The sequence below is a fragment of the Onychostoma macrolepis genome, chromosome 03, assembly GCF_012432095.1.
Source record: "Onychostoma macrolepis isolate SWU-2019 chromosome 03, ASM1243209v1, whole genome shotgun sequence".
Taxonomy (NCBI): domain Eukaryota; kingdom Metazoa; phylum Chordata; class Actinopteri; order Cypriniformes; family Cyprinidae; genus Onychostoma; species Onychostoma macrolepis.
In genome coordinates this window covers 20,546,404-20,569,166 of record NC_081157.1, presented here as the reverse complement: position 1 = coordinate 20,569,166, position 22,763 = coordinate 20,546,404, and the positions used below count along the sequence as shown (strand labels likewise).

Sequence of the window (22,763 nt, the reverse complement as noted above, 5' to 3'; positions counted from 1 at the left end):
GGTGATTTTCTCAATATTTAGATTTTTTTGCACCAGATTCTTAAATAGTTGTATCTCGGCCAAACATATTTAATTATAAATTTATAATTTAGTGATTCGAGACCACAATGATTTAGTTTTTCATTTCTTACAATTTGTCTGTGCAAGTTATTTCTTTGTTTATGTTTCAGGTGTGTTTAGTTTTATATATCCCAACGCATTAACAACAGAAACTTGTGCCTCTCATGTTTTCTGTCGTCTACAGATTATTATGAACGGGAGCCACGACCTGCCTCGAGCGTTGCGTTCAGAGGAAGCGCCGCGTCGTTCCGGAAGCAGCGGAATGTCAGTGGGCGGAGCGTCGAGTCTGGCGTCAGCGGCGGCGGCGGCGTGCGGGCTGAAGTGTCACCGATAAACACACGCGTCATTCACCGTAGCCTGGGTCGGACGAGCCGCTTCTGATATGGACGTGTAGCGACGGCTGTAATCGTTTCTGGTGCTGAAGGTAAGACTGCTGCGTGCTTGCTTTTCGATTACACATGTATTCCTACGGCTGTCGTTATTGGCAGTAGTTTAGTTAGCGTCCCATATGGGTACAGCAGTGCACGCTGTGTAGCAGATATAACGGGACGCCCGCGCGACTTCCGTCTGAATTAAATCTTCACACGAGATACGTGATCCCTCAAAGTGGGATGAAAGGGCTTGTCCATTAAAATACAATACTGATACAGGTCAATCACTCTGATCAAAAGGACAAAACACCTGATACAGGCCTGAACATTATTCATATTTTCTTGATAACTCTTGTTATATTTACCTGTTGTAATGTTTATGTTAGGGCATGCACACGACACAGTTTATTACTGAAGACTTGTAACTTTGCCATTGGGATTAATGTGATTTTGCCCCAGTAAATGATTTTATGATACTTCTTAAAGGGATAGTTCACCCAAAAAATTAAATTCTGTCTCACATGCATGTTATTTTTCTTTCTTTCTTCACAATAAGAGGTCCCAGTTTTTGTATGTAGGTATGTTTTAATTATTATAAGTACAATGCAAATGCATGTATCTACTATCTACACAATAAGTGCATTGTAGCAAATGATTAATTGTAGTGTTAGTAAATAGTAGTTAAAGACATTTAATATAAAGTGGGCCCCAAAGAGATGTTTTTAAGAAGATTGGAGTATGTTTTTATTAGAAAATATTTTTTTCATTTCTTCTGTAGAATTTCTTGTGCTGTTTCTTTGTAATTGTTCATTAAACTTATTAACAATTTCTAGTAAAAACTGTTTTAAGGAAATCCTACGGCATTTTTTTTTTCTTCCATTACATGGATCAGGGGCTGTCAAGCTCCAAAAAGGGCAAAAAAAAAAAAAATCAATAAAAGTACAGGAACGGACCCAAATATTATTTTATTTATTTTCTTTGCACTAAAAGTAATGTCCTCTGTTGTAGCTCTTAAATTTCATTTGAACTTTCGCATGATAGTTTGAAACTTGGCATGTAGTGATCAAATTCAAGGGGTTAAATTGGGCTGGAATGATCTGGAACAGCTTTCTGACACCTTTAATTCAATTTAAGAAAAAAAAAATTTATTTTATTTTATTTCTTGTTTTTATTTATTTACTGGAGACCCATTCAGCCTCCATTTAGTTAGCAAACATTATGCGTAGTCAGTGACGGACCGTGATAGAGGTGACACACATTTGCCTAGAGCGTCTCTGACAGGTTCTCACTATCTGTTCCAGTCAAGTTACAAAATAAAATGCAACCATGCTACCATTTATGATATGCATCATCTGATTTATTAAAAGACAAGTGTCATGTCATATCTTGCCTAGTGCAATTAAATCATTACATTGGTCATTCTTCAGAATTCCATTTGTGTTGCACAGAAGCAGCAAAGTCATACATCTTTGGAGGGAATGTTTATTTTTGGGTGAGCTAATATTATTGTGCATTTAATGAATATTAGACTGAATATCAAGAATTAAACACCAGATTATCTTCTGTGTATATTCCTGGTGAAGTAGTAGTTGTTCTGTTGTATGGAGTTTGATGTCTGCCAGAGCGAGAGATTGCAGCGGTGCTGACAGCTCCGTGAAGAAACAACACATACTTCTACTGCTGACACTCTCTTCTTAGTGCACTGCTCCTGATAGTACACACTCACTTTTGCCTGATTTGGCCTGTGAGTCTGCCAGTACAGTGCAATGATGTGGCATGTTTACTCACTGGAGTTGTGTTTGCGCTGTAATTATAGCCATACGATACATGCGGGCCATGCATCCACCTGAATAGTCACTGTAAAGCTGAAGGAAAGATGAACTCCTCTAACAAGGCGACTTTACCAGACAAACTTGTTCCTCTCTTAAATTCAGTAGTATAGGGTTTATTTGTTCATTTGTTTGGCTTGTTTCTCTTTGGAAGTTCAATGAGTCTCTTCAGCCTTAAAACTATTTTATTGTTCATAATAATTGCCAAATATTCCGCAATTAGAAACATTCATATTCCCTGGTTTGTGACAGGAAGTTGACCTCTAATCAGCACAAATGAGTAATGCCGTTCCAGAAGAGTTGGGTACCATTAATTAAGACAGGAAAAAATGAAATCACTAGACAAAAGAGGAAGATTGAAACGAAACGTCCATCCTGAGGAAGTTCTTGTCACGAGTGATAGATGGCTGTGAATGTTGCGTAATTTGTTTTTGATTAGTTGACAAATATGCATTTTTTTAGGTTAAAATATGGAATGTGTATGTTTTAGACGCTTTAAAATTTTGAAATCCTTTTTAATTGGCTTTTAGTGTTTTTGCAGGGCAGTTCAAAGACAAGCAAGGGGTTAAATTGGGCTGGAATGATCTGAAGCAGAGAACTGGCACCTTCAATTCAAGAAAAAAAAGATATTGTTTTAAAACGTTTTTGACAATTGAAATGACAAAATTTGATAGCAGATTTTTATGACATTGCGATATGGTTGATAAAGTTGCTAGGTAGTTGCTTACTGGCTCAAGTAACTCACTTAAAGCTGGAATATACTCTGCATGACTTTTGCTCAAATTTTTGCCCCAATTTACAGTCTGGAGTTGTTGACGCTGGATACCGAAAGTCCGAGCCAGTCAGCAGATTTGATTTTACAGATTTAATATAAAATCACAATTCACGTAGTGTGTGATAATCTAGTGCTGTCAAACGATTAATCGCATCCAAAATAAAAGTTTTTGTTTACAGAATATATGTGTGTACTGTGTATATTTATTATGTATATAAATACACACACATACAGTATATATTTTGAAAACACATACATGTATATATTTATATTCATATAAATGTATTTAATATATAAACATAACACATTTTCTTAAATATATACATGCATGTGTGTGTATTTATATATGCATAATATATACACACAGTACATTATGTAAACAAAAACTTTTATTTTGGATGCGATTAATTGTTTGACAGCACTATGATAGTCACAGACTCCGATTGTTTTAGTTTTTTTAGCTTCAGACTCAGAAGATATCAAACATCTTCTCAGTTTAGTGTATGATGCCGTTTTTCCTTTGTAAATATTTACATATTTGACAAGTGTATAATGACCAGTGTTTGAAAATCTGTTCAGATCGAAGTGTTGTGTATTCTAGCTTTTATAAAAGGATTTGAGGAATCATGCATGTCTGTAGCGCAAACAGAGCAAGACGAGTTGCACACTGAAGTTGAATGCTTTGGATTTAGGGCTTTTAAAAAATAATACAATATGGAGTAGTTGTAGCACAACATATGAGGTCATAAAAAAATGAATGTAGAATTAGACGGTTGCATCTAAAGTAGTTTTAGATGAAATGTAACATTTCACATTACATTCACTGCTTGAAGTTTCATGTGAAGTTGCCCTTTTCTTGAATTGCTTGTTAGCATTTGGCACGCTGAATCTTCCGTCTGTTTCTGTTGCTTTGGGTTCCTCCAGTGAGTCAGTTGGCACATTTGTGTGTGTCTGTCTGTTTGTTTTAAGGTTTGTCTGTGTGTGGCTTAGTCACAAATACCCATGCTGTTAGTTTCAAGAAGGTGACATGGATTGACTGTGACTTTCATATATTATTCATATGTTGTCATGATAAGATCATGTTTAGATCATTTAGGTCAATTTTATCACCGTTGCTTTTCTTAAATGAAACCACCTCAATGATGTATGTGGCTGACAAATGTGACCTCCAGAGGTCGCAGCCTCCGAAATGAGATGCAGCTTATGATATTCTGATTTCGAAATCATTTTCATTGTTATTATATTTATCGTTTGGCATGTGAGCATTGCAAATCTGGTTGTTTAGAAGAGTAAGAAGCCGCCTGATTGGAGGTTGTCGTGTTGTTTCTGTCTCAGAGGATGGGAGCAGTGAGCGGTCACTGGAGGAGATGTCATTCGGTCGACTCCTGCGACGTGCATCCTCCAAAGCCTCTGACCTTTTGACGTTTAACGTGGGCACGGGAGGATCACGGACCGTGCTGGATGGAGAGATCATCTTCTCCAAGAACAATGTGTGTGTGCACCCGGCCGAGCCTCTGCCCGGACTGCCTGAGCATCACCCAGGTACCACACACCCATTAACTGAAATACACAAAGTTATTCACAAGGCATAGGCGTATCAATTGCATGCCATCATTTTCAGCAAAATTGTCTTTATAAATGTTTTTGTAACGAGTTACATTTATAGTTTTAAATCTTTCAGTTTGTTGCTGATTTTATTTTTATTTTATCTTAAATAAAAATAAGAAAATGGTTGGAAACGTTTTAAAAATTTAAATATTTCAACAACAAAAAAAAAGAAAGATATAAATATAAATTTATATGAATATATACAAATAATGTATTCACACTTTTAAAAATGTTGGCAGGGCAACTGAAAATGTATTTTATTTATTTATTTTATTTTTTCCAATATGAAAAGTCCATATTGTTTTTTTCTGTCATATTGTTATTCTATTCTATTCTATTCCAAATGGCAAAGCTGAATTTTCATCAGAATCAGCTGCTTAATATTTGTGTGGAAACCATAATAAAAAAACTTTCCCCCCAGGATTTAATTTAATTATTTAAATTTATTGAATTTCATGATCAATTTTATGTATCCACGTTGGATAAAAGTATTAATTAATTTTAAAAATCATACTGACCCTAAACTTTGCAACGGTAGTGTAAGTGATCAGATTTTCTATTGGTCCAAAAGTCATAAGGTCTGATTATTTCACATAAAGCTTTTTCCTGTTACTTGTCACTAATTGTGTCTAATTTTAAAATGCATTTAAAGTATTCATCAAAATGTATTTTTGTCTTTTAATGTGAAAAACAACATTTCCTTCAAAAAACAGAAATGTTATGATTATTCAAAGTTTTTCATGTTATTTCAGATATTAGATGTACATTCACATTGTATTAATATTTTGTGTGCTTCAAAAATATAGGAAAAATCTGTAAAAAAAAAAAAAAAACATTTTTTTTTTTTTTTTAGCAATGTAGTTCTGCTTGTGGTCTAGGTAGCAGCTAACCTTGCTACAACATGCCTCAAATAAAACTCTTTTTAAAAATTCGATGCCTTTAACCCCAACACACCCTGACCCTGGCAAGTTGCATGAAGCCAGCCAATCAGCCAGTTTTTGAGGTTTTCTGACTGTGTCCTCTTTCAGGTTACCTCTGTGTGCACCTGGAGAAAGACGAGACCCTCGGCTCCACCCTCATCCTCACCTGGGTGCCCAACTCTCGCATCCAGCGGCAGGACGAGGAGGCCCTCCGTTACATCACGCCCGAAAGCTCACCCGTGCGCCGCAACACCCGCCGCCGAGCCCACCGGAGCCACTCTCGCCCGCCGCCCGCCCCCGAGGAAGAGGAGGATGAAGAGGGGCCAGAGCCAGCCCTGCAGAACCAGCAGCTATTGGAAGAGGGAGATGAAGGCTCGTGCGAGCTCTCTGCGGACGAGGTGAGTCGGGACAGCACCCTCGGCTCGGACTCGGACACCTTCTCCTCGCCCTTTTGCCTGTCGCCGGTCAGTGAGGCTCTGGGCGAGAGCAGCAGCTCCGTCTTCCTGGATAATGAGAGCAGGTGAGATAAACACACAGACCTGACAGAAATGTGCCAGGGGAGTTGTATCCATGTGCCCTTGTTTTTTAATTAGTTTTAAGGTTTTAGGTTAAAATGTGTATTTTAGGTTAGTTAGTTTACCTTTTTCACCGTTTTGTCTTCACCGGTTCATATTAAATGGCCTGCGGTGTGATAAATGGATTAATAAAACTTCACATTTGCTCTACATAACTTTTTATAGCTGTATATTCTCAATTGACAGATGCATAACATTTTTTTTTTTTTCTGCATATGATAGCATTCAAAAGTTTAGAGTCCGAATATTTTTATTTTATTTTTAATATTGTGAAAGAAGTCCAAGTAAGGCTGCATTTATTTGATCAATAATACAATAAAACAGTAATATTATGAAATATTATTACAATTTAAAATAACTGTTTTCTATTTGAATATATTGTAAAATGTCATTTATTTCTGTGGTGCAAAGCTGAATTATCAGCATCATTACTCCAGTCTTCAGAGTCACATGATCCTTCAGAAATCATTCTAATGTACTGATTTGCTACTCAAGAAACATTTCTTATTGATTAAAACAGTTGTGCTACTTAGTTTTGTGTAAATCCTGATTTTTATCACGATTTTTTGATTGGAAAGTTAAAAAGACTCTCCTTTTGTTTAAACCGAAATCTTTTGTAACATTATAAATGTGTTTACTGTCACTTTTGATCGGTTTAATGCATCCTTGCAGAAAAAAAACTTACTGAACCCAAATGTTTGAACGGTTATTATGATTTTGCAATAGTAAAAATTATAAGCAATATATGTTGGCAGAAGCTGCAGTGTAAATTGACGGTACCTGATAACTTGGGTAGTATTTATTTCAGATTATAATGTCATTTTATCGTCTTACTAGACCATGTAACCTTTTGAACTGAAGTTACATGTGTTTTAGTGATGTTAATGTTAGCATGCGTCTGCCATGTACATGCTGTGCTGCTGCAGGTCTGTGTGTAGTAAGAGGAGCTGCTCAGAGCTTATTCATAATTCATAGATCAGCTCAGCATGCCTTATTACACAGCATCATATGTTCCTGTTCTGAACCTCTACAGCATCCTGTGATCACAGACCATCTCCCATAAGTGTTAGCGCAGATGTAATGATATAACGCTTTTGCCAACAACAGTTTTTCACAACCAGTGTTTGTAATGTTATAACAACATGACTACTGCATACTACACAGTATTATATACTGCATGCCGTTTTAAAATAATAGTATATGAAATGGTATGTGAATTTTTTTAATATTTGTACACCCATTTATTCATCTTAGTTTTCAGTGAAATTGTCATAATATACTCACCCTCATGTTGTTCCAAACCTGTATGTGTTTCTTTATTCTGCTGAACACAAAAGAAGATATTTTGAAGAATGTTGGTAACCATCCATAGTATTTTTTCCATACTATGAAAGTCAGAATATGTGAAATATGGTCACTCTGAATGTGATGCTTGTAATGCTCCACTGTGGACACAAGGTGGAGGCATTACAGGGCGATATGCATGAGAGAGAGCAAGAAAGTGCAGTTTTCAGCAGGTTGGCAGTGAGAGTCTCAGTCTGTGATCTTCTACAGATTCCCTCCCCCAGTTGCTTCATCTAGCATTCCCTCTTTCAGCTTGATTTCCTCCCTTTGTTATATGTCCTGAGCTTCAGGGGTGAGGCCGGGACATGAGCTGCCCATCGGATCATAAATATCAGTGGTTTGTGTTTGACTGAGTCTGTGATGAATGGCTCCATTCCTCTCTGTTCCTTTGGGTGGAGAACGCTCTCTTTGGCCTGCGTTTTGCCATTTATTTTCAGGCTTCCACTTCCTCTTTGGATCCTTCAGTGTTTATGTTTGACTTCTCTTTTATTCTGCCTGTTAAGTTTTCTTCCTCCTTCGCTTTCTCACTTTTGTGCTAGATGTTTTCTTTCCCTGCTTCATGTTGGTTTTTCTTCTTCTCCCTTGTCGTGGTTTAGTTCATTTTTCACCTTTGTAGATTTTTTGCTGTTTTTAATGACCATTTCCACCCTGTGTCTGATTTTTAGAATTATATGAAATATGTAAATGGTCTCTGTTATGACCGGCTGGCGTCTTAGTATGAGAAATGAGCTTACTTTTCAATATGTCTGTGTCTACATTTCATTAGTGTGAATAGAGAAAATAGTGTAAAACTACAAAGCTGGAGGTGAAAGCAGGCCATGTGGATGGCAGAGGTGGAAAAACTGTAGATCCTGTCCTGAGGTCAGGTTTTGCTTGAGGATGATGTAATAGTAATGTGTTAACAGTGTTTGGCAGCTCTGGCTCTGGGGCATTTGTTTCGGTGTGATGTAATAAACAGGCCCTGAGAGGTAGTGTTTGTTCCAGCGGGAGTTCAGTCCCTGGAAAAATGTCCCTCAACTCATTCTAGTACAAACTCTCAGAGTTACCACTAATAACACAGAGAGGTGGATGGCCGGCCACATAGAAATTTAATTAATTGAATCTAACTATCTATCCATCTGTCTGTCTTGTTTTCCATTGTTCTCCTTTCCCTAACTAACCTCGTTGTGGCTATCCATCCATCCATCTATTTAACTACGCAATCAACCAACTGACTTCTGTCCATCTAGTTAGTTCAGTTTAGTTGGCTTATTTTTTCATGTTCCTAAATAACATTTATTTGGCTGTCCATCAGCTATCTAATCATTCATCCAACTAACTTCTATGTGTTTATCTAGTTGGTTAGTTCAGTTTAGTTGCCTTATTTTCTTCTGTTCTTAACTAACGTCTGTATGGGTATACGTTTATCTATCTTCCTAACTAACTAACTAATTGACCTACCAACTTTATCCATCTAGTTGGTATCTATCCAACCATCTAAGCGATGAACCAACTAACTTCTAGCTGTCCCTCTAGTTGGTTAGTTCAGTTTGGTCACCTTATTTTTCCTGTTTCGTAAAGCCACTGTGAGGCTCACAGAATATAAAACAAGGGTCTATAAAGAACATGAGATGTAACTTTGCACCGTGCACTGTCTGTCACGGCCTCAGCCCACCATATGGCCTCATGTGTGTGTGATCCTGCTGTAGTGTGGACTCCGAGAGACCTCTCAAATACCACATGACCCATAAACCTTCGGCTCCCATAGTGGATCTGTGACAGGGGACGTGTCTAGAGGTGCTTTTGGCCTGTTAGACGTGCTCTGTTAGAGAAAAAGATGAGTGTGAGAGAGAAGCAGAGGTCCCACGGTTCAGGTTACAGCTCTGGCTACATGAGAGGTCGAGAGACAGTTATAGGGAGATATGCTCACAGCGAGAGAGAGAGGAGGGCTGTCAGGGGAAATTGGCTGCCAGGCTGCTTGATTTGTGTCTCTGCTTGGCTCCTGCCAGCACAATAACCTCTCAGCATTCCTCTCATTCCTCTTCACTTCCAGTGTCCTCTCTCACACATGCGCGTATCCATACCTACAGCTGTCGCTGAGTTTCACACTAAAAACACAGGGCAGAACGAATGAATTGATGTGCAGGTTTACAGTAGAGAGAGCAGCTGAATTAAGCTGTCATGTAGAGCCTATAAAAAGGGCTTCAGATAGATAACAGTTAATTAACTTGATAGAAAATATTACTCAAATGAAATTAGCTTTGAATCGTATTTTTACATTAATTTTACATTTTATTTGTAGAAAATATGGTAACACTTTAGTATAGGGACCAACTCTCACTATTAACTAGTTGCTTATTAGCATGCCTGTTATTAACATATTGGTTGTTTATTAGTACTTTTAAAGCAAATATTCTGCATGACCATATTCTATATCACTAATCCTACCCAACAACTAAACTTAACAACTACCTTCCTAACTATTAATAAGGAGCAAATTAGGAGTTTCTTGAGGCAAAAGTCGTAGTTAATGGTTTGTTAATGGTGAGAATTGGACCTTAATATAAAGCGTGACCAAAAATATACATTCTTCTTTTCTTTTTTTATTAATCCTTTCTTGTAGTCTCTTAAAGGCAATTTGAAATGATAAATAATCCTATACAATTAATATTTAATGCACATTTCTGGTCCAATTATTCAGTGTTATTTTAAAGAAAAACTGTTTGTCTCTTATCTTTTGATTTCATATCTGAAATGACTTTTTGGTTAATATCACATGCACGTCTATTTTAACCAATAGCCATTTAGCTCTTGCATGTAATTTCACAGTCTAATCAATTCCCAATTTCTTTTCATTTAATATCCAGTTTTATTCAGGAATGCATTGCATTACAAGAGTTAGGTGGGTTGCAAATGGGATTTTTCTGCATTATTGACACCTAATGTAATTGCAAAAATAATGAGATAATTGTGGCTTCCACCTTGTTTATATAGCACGTCTTACAATACACTGCCAAATTTCCTTTTTGTAATCATCATATAATCATTGCTTTAATGTTCACTGTTTCAGCTTAAATGAAAGTGTGACATTAACTAACTGCATGATTTGTATAATCTGTACATTTCTGCCATATGTACAGTCACCTCTGATAACAGATCGCTCCTAACTGTAATTTAGAAACATTCATTTTCTGTAAAGCTGCTTTGAGACAATGTATTGTGAATAGCGAAATGCAAATAAATATGAACCAAACTGAATACACATTGTTCCATAGCAGCTTTACAGAAAATAGAAAAATATTAGTATTTTATCTGCTTTTTATTACATTAATATTAATAGCGATACCATTAATTTCAGGGAGTGCGATGAACCCATGGCTCACTCTGCAAGCTCCGCCTCCAGTCTGGACAGCCACGCCCCCTCCGAAAGCAGCCAACCACAGGGAGTTCGGTGGGAGGAGCAGCAGAAAGTCATGGCATTAGAGCACTTATGTGGGGTGTTCAGAGTTGACCTGGGGCACATGAGGTCACTGCGTCTCTTCTTCAGGTCAGACGGGATCCTATAAGTGTCCAGAGTTTATTTCAATATCCATACATTTTGATTTTTTTTTTTTTTTCAATTGTTTTCAATATCTCTCCTATTTATCTGTGCTTTTTGAAATTCATGCCACCCTAATTTAATAATCTTTTTCATAAGTCTCTGTTTTATGAAATACCTCATATATTTAATTCACCTCCTTGTATTACATTACTGCTCTCATTTTAGGAAATTTAGTTATAGCTATAGCTGCAAGATATAAATTATTATTCTTTAACCTCAGGCTGATTTTGTTCAAGATATTGAAATATTTCTGTGGTGTGAATAAAAATCTAATGTTTCTGTGGTTTATGGAAAATATGCATTAATAGCCCTTTTATGAAGAGGAAATACAATATAACAAATGTCATTACTGAGAAAAAGTCAGTGCAAACAATAGAGAAATCATCATAACTTACTCACGGGGAGAGAAAAGCACATCCTGATCTTTTAGTGAACTCGTATCACTGTTCATTGTCCCTTTGATCTCCAGGATGTGGTCTTGTGTCCAGACCAGCCCTGTGAAAGTGTGTTGTGTTTCATGTGTGTGTTCCAGCGATGAGGCCTGCACCTGTGGGCAGCTGGTCATCGCCAGCAGAGAGAGCCAGTACAAGATCCTTCACTTCCACCACGCAGGGCTGGATAAACTGGCCGAGGTGTTTCAGCAGTGGAAATGCTGCAGGGAGACGCAGCTCAAAGACCAGGTCTGGAGAGTCTAACACCATTCATCAGTTTAACACATTTATATGCAAGGCACACTCTCTTACACACTAATGCTCAAAAGTTTGGGGTCTGTAAGATTTTTGAATGTGTTTGAAAGAAGTCTCTTATGCTCATTTGATCAAAAATAAGTACAGACAGTAATATTGTGAAATATTATTACAATTTGAATGTTTGTTTTATTTTAATGTATTTTCCGCTACTGAATAAAAAAGGTAATTGCAAGGTTTTTTTCCTCACAATTCTGACTTTTTTCTCAGAATTGTGTGAAATAAACTAGTTGTAAAGTCTAATTCTGAGGGAAAGAAGACTGTTATGTTATCGATATAGACTCGCAATTCTGAGAAAAAAAAGCAATTGCGAGGAAAAAGAAGTCAGAATTGCAACTTTATTTCTCAGAATTCTGACTTTATAATTTGCAACTGCAAGTTTATATCTCAATTCTGAGAAAAAAGATCAGAATTGCGAGATGTAAACTCTGGGACAAGGGACATTGATTCAGAAAGTTAATAGGCTCCGTTTTGAATTCTTGTTGTTTTTAATGTAAGATGTTTAGTTAAAATTGTGTTGTTTTTTGTCTGTGTTATTCATACAGGCTGTATTGTTCATGAAGTTTTTTTTTTTTTTTCCCATCCTGTATCACCCTCTTCCCGCTCCAGGTGTCGGATGAGAAGTCATGTATGCAGTTTTCTATCCGTAGACCCACGTTACCGTCTGCTGAGATGCACCCAGAGGAGCGTCTGTATCGGCGGCTGGACGTCAGCTCTTGGCTCCGGCATCTCAATAACAACGGACAGGTGGTGGAGGAGTACAAGCTCCGGAAGGTCAGCCTGACTGACAGCTGTCAATCAAATAAGAATCAGCATTACTTGTCGAAGTTGGTCTTTTCAGTGCTATATATTTGAATGGCATTATGGCTCTTGTTGTAGCAATATTTGTGCATTAAGGTCATGTTTAGAGGTTTTGTTATGATGTGATTTACTCTGACAGCCGTTTCCACTGACCCAATGTCTTTGTTCTCTCAGGCGATCTTCTTCGGGGGCGTTGACCCATCCATCCGTGGTGAAGTGTGGCCCTTCCTGCTGCACTACTACAGCTACGACTCCGCGTCTGAGGAGCGGGAAGCCTGGAGACTGCAGAAGCGTGTGGAGTACCAGGAGATCCAGCAGAGGAGGTTAGTGGAGAGTCTAGTGCTGATCTAGAAACCAGTTCCATACCCAGTCTGCCATGCTTTCCCTGTTACAGTTTAATATTCTGCAAATAAAATGAGAAAAACAAGTGTTACACATTTAACCTCAGTTTTAGTTGTGGCCTTTCACATTTATTTCAATTTTAACTTTTAATGTTCCAGTCATTTTGACCCAGGAGGATTTTCTTTTTCCAAAAAATGTTATCGCATTGGACTAAAACTTTCTGAATTTTCCTCACACAGGGTATAACAACAAAAAAATGTTTTAAACATTCCTGGGCTGCGTTTCTCAAAAGCATCGTAAGCTTAAGTTGATCGTAGCTCCATTGATGACAGTCATACAAAATGACTGGCATACAAAAAATTGCTTTTAAATGATTATAAAATATATATTATTGCCAAGTCTAGGATTCAATCTTTTTGTCAACTTGTTTTCTTTCAGTTAGCACAGGTTTTGTATTTCTTTTTTTTACACTCTGATTGGTCATAAGTCAGTGTTCTGAGCTGTTTTTGAGTGAACATTATATTACCAAAATTATCCACAAATAATGCTTTTTTCACTCATCAACTGTGGTGCATAAGCTCAGATAAATGAGGCCTATGATCAACCAGTTCCAAAAATGTATATTAATTCATATTAATGCACTTTATTCTGCACATTGCTGGACCACAAAACCAGTCATAAGGGTCAATTTTTTGCAGTTAAGATTCATACATCACCTGAAAGTTGAATAAATAAGATTTCCATTGATGTATGGTTTGTTAGGATAGGACAATATTTGGTTGAGATACAACTATTTGAAAATCTGGAATCTGAAAATTGCCTTTATAGTTGACCAAATGAAGTCCTTAGCAATGCATATTACTAATCAAAAATGAAGTTTTGATATATTTACAGTAGGAAATTTACAAAATATCTTCATGGAACATGATCTTTACTTAATATCCTAATGGTTTTTGGCATAAAAGAAAAATCGATCATTATTTACATGCAATGTATTTTTGGCTATTGCTACAAATAATACAAATGAGTTTATTTGCAAAAACAGATGATAAAATTTTCAAAAATCATGTTTTTTATGTTATATTGTTTTTGTGTTTTATTGTGTTAGTTAGCTGTATTTTTTTTAAGTAGTTTTTTTGTTTGTTTTTTGTTTTTTACCCAAAGTAACCCAACTGCAGTTTAATTGTGATTTAATTTATATTATAAAAAAAATATATATATATATATAAGTAAGTAAATGACATGAGTTGTAAATTTAAAGTATTGCAGTGTACTCAAGAATTGATCATATTGGTGATCAGTGTATATTTTTGCAAATTTTTTTTTGTCAAAGGCATGTATAAATTAAAATGATTTCATTATCATCTTTAAATGATAATGAAACCTGTTCAAAACCTATAAAAAACCTTATTCATGTATGTTTCACTGATGTATGTTACCATTGTTACTGCTAATATAAGAGAGCTGTGACTTATCATTGCTAGCTCGTCTCTCCTCTCACTTCTGCTGATGCCATGATAAAAACACGAAGCTACACCCAGTTGTTAGATTGCTCACTTTTGTTTGAATTGGCTGGTTGACACAACCTGTTGTTTACTAAATGTGATATTTCTTGAGTCTGAAACTGGAGGTTTGCTATGTAAACTGAGCTGTTGTGAAACATCAGGCTAGCTGATCCTCCAGCTTTTCTAGTTAGCTAGATGGTGTTTGGGTTTGTGGTTGGTGAATCACTCGGAGCCTCAGGAGTCAGGATCATTACGTGAAATCAATGTAGCAGTGGCTGAATACACCTTTAATCACTTTAACCACTTGCTGTTGTTTTCAGTCATATCTCTGCCTCAATTTTATGAAAACGACTGGCTAAGCACTTTTTGACTGCAAATAGTCAGTTTTGGTATTTCAACAACCAGAATTGTTCAAATGTGTCTTTGCAACAAATGTCTTTTTTTCCTACTCTGTAAGTAGAACTATATTTATCGCATGTCCATTTGACAATGATTATTACTTGCATGGCTGTACTGACTGGCTGATACAGTAAAACCCACTGTGAGTCTCTGAAGGATTTTCTAGCAGCCGAATCATAACCAATCAATAAATGTGTGCAGATATTTGCGCTCTGCGGCTTAATGAGTTTCAGAGGAAATAATTAACTTAATCAATTAAATCATTGTCAAGCCATTGATGGAGCACTTATGAAGCCTAATGCTTGCATTTCAGATTTGAGCATATTTTCATTCTTTATTTCTAATGCCACTGCAGTACACATACTGCAGCGCTTTTCAAATTTATTACATTTGTTTTTAAAGACTCAATTTTTTTCAAATTAAAAATAAAAACAATCATTAAATACTAAATAAAATAAAATATTATTTTTAGCTATTAGTCTATCACAAAATTGACACAAAACAACCTCATTGATACAGATGTGCATAAAATTATTATTGTTATTAACAATTGTTATTAATAATTATTATTAACATTATTAACTATTAATATTCCAAAAAAAAAAATCTTCACTTTGGTAAAATTCAGTTCTATATAGAGACGAAATGAAACAGTGAAGAAATTAAAATTACTAAAAAATATACTTAAGAATATTGTAAAAAATCCAACGTTTTAAAATATTTCCATAGAAAATGTGGGAAAAGAAAAAGTATGTACTGTACAAATATGTATTTCAATGTATTTTATTACAGTAATGTCAAGACTTATTATCTTGCAGCGATTATATTTGTTATTTTAATAATAGCCTACATGGCTTGTGTGTGTGTGTGTAGACATGAATTTTACCACAGTAAAGAAAATTAAATTACAAAAAACATTTTTTTTTTAATTATTTGAATATATATTATCATATATATTGTGATTTAGAATTATGATTTATGTAATAAAACTATATGGGAAAAATAAAAATAGTATAAGTTTTATATAGTAAAAACTCACTATAAAAGTATGTATAGTATGTCAGTGTTCTGAGTGAGTGAATGAATGCATTTTATGGTCATAATGTCAACACACTTCGCCTCTTGCAGCAATTATTTTGTTGGTGTTTTAGTAATGAATAGGTTGATCGTGTTTGTGTGTGAGAAGGGTGTTGCTGAGCAGTGAGCGCTCTGAACCTCGAGGGGCCAGAGGGGGAGTCAGAGAGCGATGTGGGAATAGTTCACACAAACACAGGTCTCGAAACACTTACATGAAGTTGCATCAGGTCTGGCATCAATTCCAGCAAAACAAACAGTGTTAATGAAATCCCACCTGCTTGTTATGAGAATGTCTATAGCCAGAGGGACCGCCATGTTTCAGGATGGGAATGTTACCTCCTTAGACCTGGTGCTTCATGTTCTGATTGTTCTGGTTTGTTCTGTTCTCTCTCTTTTTTTTTTTTTTCACTTACTTTCTTCTTTTTTCTTTCTTTCTGTTTTTTTCTTCCACTTTGTCTTTTCCTTTTTTCAAATTTTGATGTTTTCTTTTATTTTCTTTTTTTCTTTGCATTCATAATTGTTTTTGTCTTTTTTTTAGTTCTTCTTTTTTTCATTTTGTTGGGTTTTCTTATTTGATTTAATGTTATTGTTTTGTTCTGATATGTGCTACTTGTCATAACTGCCCCCTCTCTTTACCTCTCATCTTTTTCATAACGGTTGATCTTTTCCGTTTCTCCATTTCCCTCCACAGGTTGTCCATGAGCCCAGAGGAGCACAGTGAGTTCTGGAGGAAGGTCCAGTTCACGGTTGATAAAGATGTTGTCAGAACTGATCGAAGCAACATGTTCTTTAGAGGAGAGAACAACCCCAATGTAGAAATCATGAGGTTAGAGAAACAGATTCATTGACACTCAAACAGAAATATTTCATTCTTCCCATAGAAATATTTGCTTGCATTTAAAAACACCAATTTGATAGGATTTTACAAAGATGAAGCTGCCACATCATACTTAAAATGTTATATTATATTATTTAGTGCTGTCAAACGATTAATAAAAGTTTTTGTTTGCATAATGTGTGTGCTCTGTGTATATTCATTATGTATATACAAGTACACACACATACAGTATATATTTAGAAAATATTTACATGTACATATTAATATTCATATAATTTATATTATAAATAAATATATTTAATATATAAACAACCTATTTTCCTGAAATATACATACATGTGTGTGTGTGTGTGTGTGTATATATATATATATATATATATATATATATATATATATATATATATATATATATATATATATATATATATATATATATATATATATATATATATATATATAACATAATAAATATACATAGCACACATACATATATTATGTAAACAAAAACTCTTATTTTGGATGCGATTAATACAGCACTAATTATATTATATTGTTGTAAATATGAATTTTATTATTATTAATAGTAATTACTAATATTAAATCAATTAATTATTCTTATTCATTATTATCTGAAAAAAACTGAAAATTGAAAAAATTGAAGCTACTGAGTCACACTTAAAATATCAATCTATTATATGATAGTATATTAAAATAAATATATAATAATTATTATATTGTAAATATTATTTTTAATTAAAAGTAACAATACTTATACTTATACTTACTATTATTGTTATTATTATCTAATTGAATTGACATTCATACATTAAGTCTGTTCAAATACCAGTTGAGGCCACTGTGGTTATAGATGAGATTAGACAGTTTTAGAGTATAGATGAGTATTTTCTCCTTTGGTTATGGCTATTTCAGTGTATTATGTAATAAACCTGTGCCATTCCATTAATAATACAAAATATTAATTCATTCAGCAAAAAGCCTGTGTTTGTTTTACACAATTAATTATTTATAAGGTTTACCGAAGATACATTTGTCCATTTTTCTCCCAGACGTATCCTTTTGAACTACGCCGTGTTTAACCCAGACATGGGTTACTGTCAGGGCATGTCAGACCTGGTGGCTCCTCTTCTGACCGAGATCCAGGATGAGAGCGACACATTCTGGTGCTTCGTGGGTCTCATGGAGAACACCATCTTCATCAGCTCTCCTAGAGATGAGGATATGGAGAGGCAGCTGGTGAGGATATCTCACCATGGTGTAAATGTTGTTGTTGTTTTGCGTGTTATTTGCTATAGTTCTGTGTACGTGTGTCCAGATGTACCTGCGTGAGCTCCTGCGGCTGATGCTGCCTCGCTTCCACCAGCATCTGACCCGGCTGGGTGAGGACGGCCTTCAGTTGCTGTTTTGCCACCGCTGGGTTCTTCTGTGTTTCAAGCGCGAGTTCCCTGATGCTGAAGCCCTGCGCATGTGGGAGGCCTGCTGGGCGCATTATCAGGTACAACACGCTCACTGGGCTTCAGTATGTTTAAACGTCTTCTGGAAATGAACTTGATATCAGGTTCAATCTGGAGCTTCTGCATGAGGTATTTGTTTACCAAATATGACTCGGGTATTAGTTAAGATGCACCATATACTAATATCATTGCCATAAAAGGCTTTGTACATAAAACAGATACTTCTTGGGATGGTTTGAACAAATACTGACATTTATCCTGATCTGTAACTGTTAATTGTTTTTGTAGGTTAACCTGTTGATTCAGTTTTTAGTTGCCCTGTAAATGTTCTCATTTTATTTTTAGCTGTGTATTTGTATTTTATATACGTATATACAGTGCTGTTCAAAAGTTTGGGGTCAGTAAGATTTTTAATGTTTTTCAAAGAAGTTGCTTATGCTCATCACGGCTGCATTTATTTGATCTAAAATACAGAAGAAAAAAAAAGTAATTTTGTGAAATATTATTGCATTTTAAAATGTTTTTTTTATTTTTTTATTTTAAGAAACTTTAAATTATAATTTATTCCTGTGAAGCAAAGCTGAATTTTCAGCATCATTACTCCAGTCTTCAGTGTCACATGATCCTTCAGAAATCATGCAAATATGCTATTTAATCAATGTTGGATCAATGTTGTGCTGCTTAATATTTTTTGGGAACTGTGATACTTTTTTCAGGATTCTTTGATAAATAAAAAGTTAAAGAAATTAAAAATAAAATTTTAAGTAATTAATACTTTTATTCAGCAAGGATGTATTAAATGGATTAAAAGTGATTACATTGTTAGAAATGTCTTGATTTCTATTTTGAATATATACACTAAAATTGTATTTTATTAATATTTATTTATTTATGTAATTAAATGTGTGTGTGTGTGTGTGTATATATAATATTAGTTTTTTTTTTTTTTTTTCTTTACAATAAATTATTGGCCTTTTAATTTGCAGTATTATTATTATTATTATTATTGTTATTATAAATGTAAATGAAACTCCATGACTGCTTCATTCATAAACACTTTTGCTGGAAAATAATGGCATATGATGCAAAACATTACAGATGCCTTGTTTAAACTCATTCATAAAGGTTACCTTGGGGAAATGTTGTTGTTTTTTTTTTTTTTTTTTTTTAAGTTTTCCTTCAGTGGAACACAAAAAGTGAGTTTTTGAAAAATATTCTGGTAATAAAAGTCATTTATTTGCTCACACACCGATTCATTACAATTAAATCTTACATTAAAATTTGCATTTGTTTTTGAAAAGCCTTCATAGGTTAAATGTTGTGTGGTTTTGTCTTGGAAAAGAAAGGGAAATTAACTGTATATGACTGCAGCAGTTTATTTCTCTTTTTGACTTCCGTTATTCTTTTTAACGTATTTAGGGTTCTTACTATGAAAAATTCAATGAGATTTTGATGTAGAAACCGATGCATGATGTAGAAATCTCTGAAGCCTTGGAAACCAAAACTAAGTTGTTCCTTAAATGCACTTTCGCTGAATAGATGCAAATTTTTCCCCATTTAGATAAACGAATGGGTGTCTGTATCACTTTAAGGATCTGCAGAGTGTCTAATGAAGATGAGATGCTAATTATCAGGTTTCCACAGAATCCATTTGCATACATTGGCATGGTAATAACGAGGTGATTTTGGGGAGCAAAGTGGTTTGTCTCCTCGTTGCCCCCTCATTTGCATATCAACATTTACTGCTTTTTAATTGGCTCTATATGCATTTGGCCTTCACGATTGGTCCAGCTTATAGAATCTGTCATTTTATTGGCTGTTTTGGCTCAGTGTGTTGCAGGGATGCAGTTATATGTTTTCTGTTTGTGAATGTGTATGTTCTGTGACAGACGGACTACTTCCACCTGTTCCTGTGTGTCGCCATCATCGTGCTGTACGGCGAAGATGTCACAGAGCAGCAGCTCGCTACAGATCAAATGCTGCTGCACTTTAGTAACCTCTCCATGCACATGAATGGAGAGCTGGTGCTGAGGAAGGTATGAACACACACACACACACACACACACACACCGCTGACAGAGCTTCTCATGGTTATGTATGCTGTGTCTTTGTGTCATCCAGAAGTGATGCATCTCTCTAGCGCTGCATACAAAACATATTTTTCTTACAGCAGCAAAAGTTAGTATGCCAAACATGCTGTCATCTCTGGAGAAATATTTCTCAAAATCAGAACTGTTCCGTAGAGATTATGATAGAAACAAACGCACCCTGTTTTGGTCAACCTGACATTATAGTCCTAATACCAACAAACATTAGGTTGAGCAACTGATAATATGTTAAATAAATTGTGCATCCAAAAATAATTTGATAATCATCTATATAAATAATTTAAATACAAATATATAAAAAGAGAAAACAAATCTTCAGTGGAACACAAAAAGTTAATTTTTGAAAAAAGTTTGTTTCTTAATATTTATTTATTCATTTTGATCAAATAAAATAATGTCTAATAATATAAAGTTAATGAGAACTGTCAATGTGAAGCTACAAAAAGAATTGAGAAAAAAATCTCTAAGAGCAACTTAAATAATATCCTTTTGTGCTCCACACAGGAAAAAAAGAAATATGGCAATAATATCAATAATGTAGAAAGTAATATGGTAATAGTAAATTATGATCAATTACACATTTTTAGGTGAAATATTTTTTTAATGAGATTGTTTATCTCTTGATTATGTTGATATTTATTTTTTGCAGTATTTATTGATTTTATTTTGCACTGTTTTATAATTTACTTATTTATTTTGCACTTTTTATTTACTTTCCACTATTTATTTATTTTGATTTATTGTGTTTACATTATTTTTTATTTATTTTATTTGCACTTATTTTGTAATATTTATCTATTTAACTATTTATTTATTTACATTCATGCATTTGGCAGACACTTTTATACAAAGCAGCTCACATTGCATCAAAGTATGCATATTTTGTGAGTTAATGCATTTCCTGGGAATCAAACCCATGACCTTGGCATTGGCATTTTCTACTGTTTTAGCTACAAGAATGCTTTTGTTAAATAATAAAAAAGCTAAACATGAATTGTAATCTAATATAATATATTTAGCAGTGTTTTTGCCTATTGTATTTTTTTTTTAGTTTTGTTTTTCAGTTCTCAGTTCATCTTTCTTTCTCTGTCTTTCTCTCTCATTGTCTCTAATCTTAGGCACGTAGCCTGCTCTATCAGTTCCGCCTTCTTCCCAGAATTCCCTGCAGTTTGCACGACCTGTGTAAACTGTGCGGGCCAGGAATGTGGGACAGCCGTTACATCCCGGCCATAGAATGTTCCGGAGAGCATCCCGACTCTCAGAGCTGCCCCTATGGAGGCACCGCCACCCCCGAGAGCCCACCCTTACCCAGCCCCAACCAGCCCAACGAGGGCAAGAGGGGCTCCAAGACACGAGACATTTTCACTTTCCGCAAGCACTCCTGACTCAAGCACGCCTCAGGAACGCCGATACCCATAAGGCTTAGCCTCTGAGCCGCATTTCAGGTCTCCATTGTGTTGTACTCAACGTCTGGTATGAATCACTGCCTCGTGCATAAAGGGTACCAATGTTGACAACCTCTTTTGGAGGTTGCAGAACTTCATCAACTTGTTTCATCAATAATTCACAAGTACAATTATCACAAACAATCAAGACTAAGTCTTCATCCATCTTTCATAAAGTCACATCTTGCGAACTGTCATCTCAGAATATTTTTGTCTTTTTTTATATCGACAGTGTATGCATGTGTTAATGTTTGTTACCACGGTTGAGGGTTGTTGTTTTTTTTTTACTGTTTAGTTTGTGTTTTACTGCATATTTTTGTTTCTTTTTGTGCAGTTCTCAACTATGAAATCAAGCAATCAGCCAAAATGAAGTGGGATACTGTTATCACTGGCTCTCTGACATCAAAAATTGTTTTATGATCATCTATGCCTTTCATGTCCTCACAATAAATATGATGATATAGAGATGGGAGAAGATCTTCCTCTTATCTCGAGTCCTTGAAGATATTGAAGTCAATGTGAAATTAAAATTGATGCTATTATCTGACATGTTTAGGCTACTTTTTTTTCAACAATATGCCACAAGTCCTGTCGATTGAGTTTTCCCCGGAATATTATTTTAAAATAACGTAATGTCAATTATTAAATCAACTTAGCATTAATATAGGCCTACTGTTAAATCCTAAAAAAAAAAAACGATTTGCATTTTTGTTGTGAAATATTGCGCCCGTGTTGATGTGGTAAACCCGCAGCTATAGCAGAAGGTCTTAATCTTCTTCACCGGAACAGAATGAGCTTAAATCGAAAAACCCAACAGGGAGTTTGACTTTAATTAGTTTATCTAGCGATGGAGCGCGCTCTCAGAGATTAGACACCGTGCTTGAGTGCGCGAGTACGAGAAGGTGCCTGGCGTCTTGGCGGTTCCCCAGAGCCTCTTTAAAAGGTAGATATCGGCAAATTGCTGTCAA

General features: G+C 35.2%; 1 protein-coding gene across 1 annotated transcript; it reads left to right on the top strand.

Moving 5' to 3' along the window:
* Positions 1-290: 290 nt before the first annotated feature.
* tbc1d16 (TBC1 domain family, member 16) lies at positions 291-22,130 on the top strand. The gene is made up of 12 exons (XM_058771523.1): positions 291-484; positions 4,371-4,577; positions 5,672-6,083; positions 10,820-11,008; positions 11,595-11,742; positions 12,418-12,582; positions 12,784-12,932; positions 16,624-16,758; positions 17,838-18,024; positions 18,104-18,283; positions 20,132-20,278; positions 21,469-22,130. Exons 2-12 carry the CDS (start codon positions 4,403-4,405, stop codon positions 21,733-21,735), a joined length of 2,154 nt encoding a protein of 717 aa, XP_058627506.1. The 5' UTR covers positions 291-484; positions 4,371-4,402; the 3' UTR covers positions 21,736-22,130.
* The last annotated feature ends 633 nt before the right edge of the window (positions 22,131-22,763 follow it).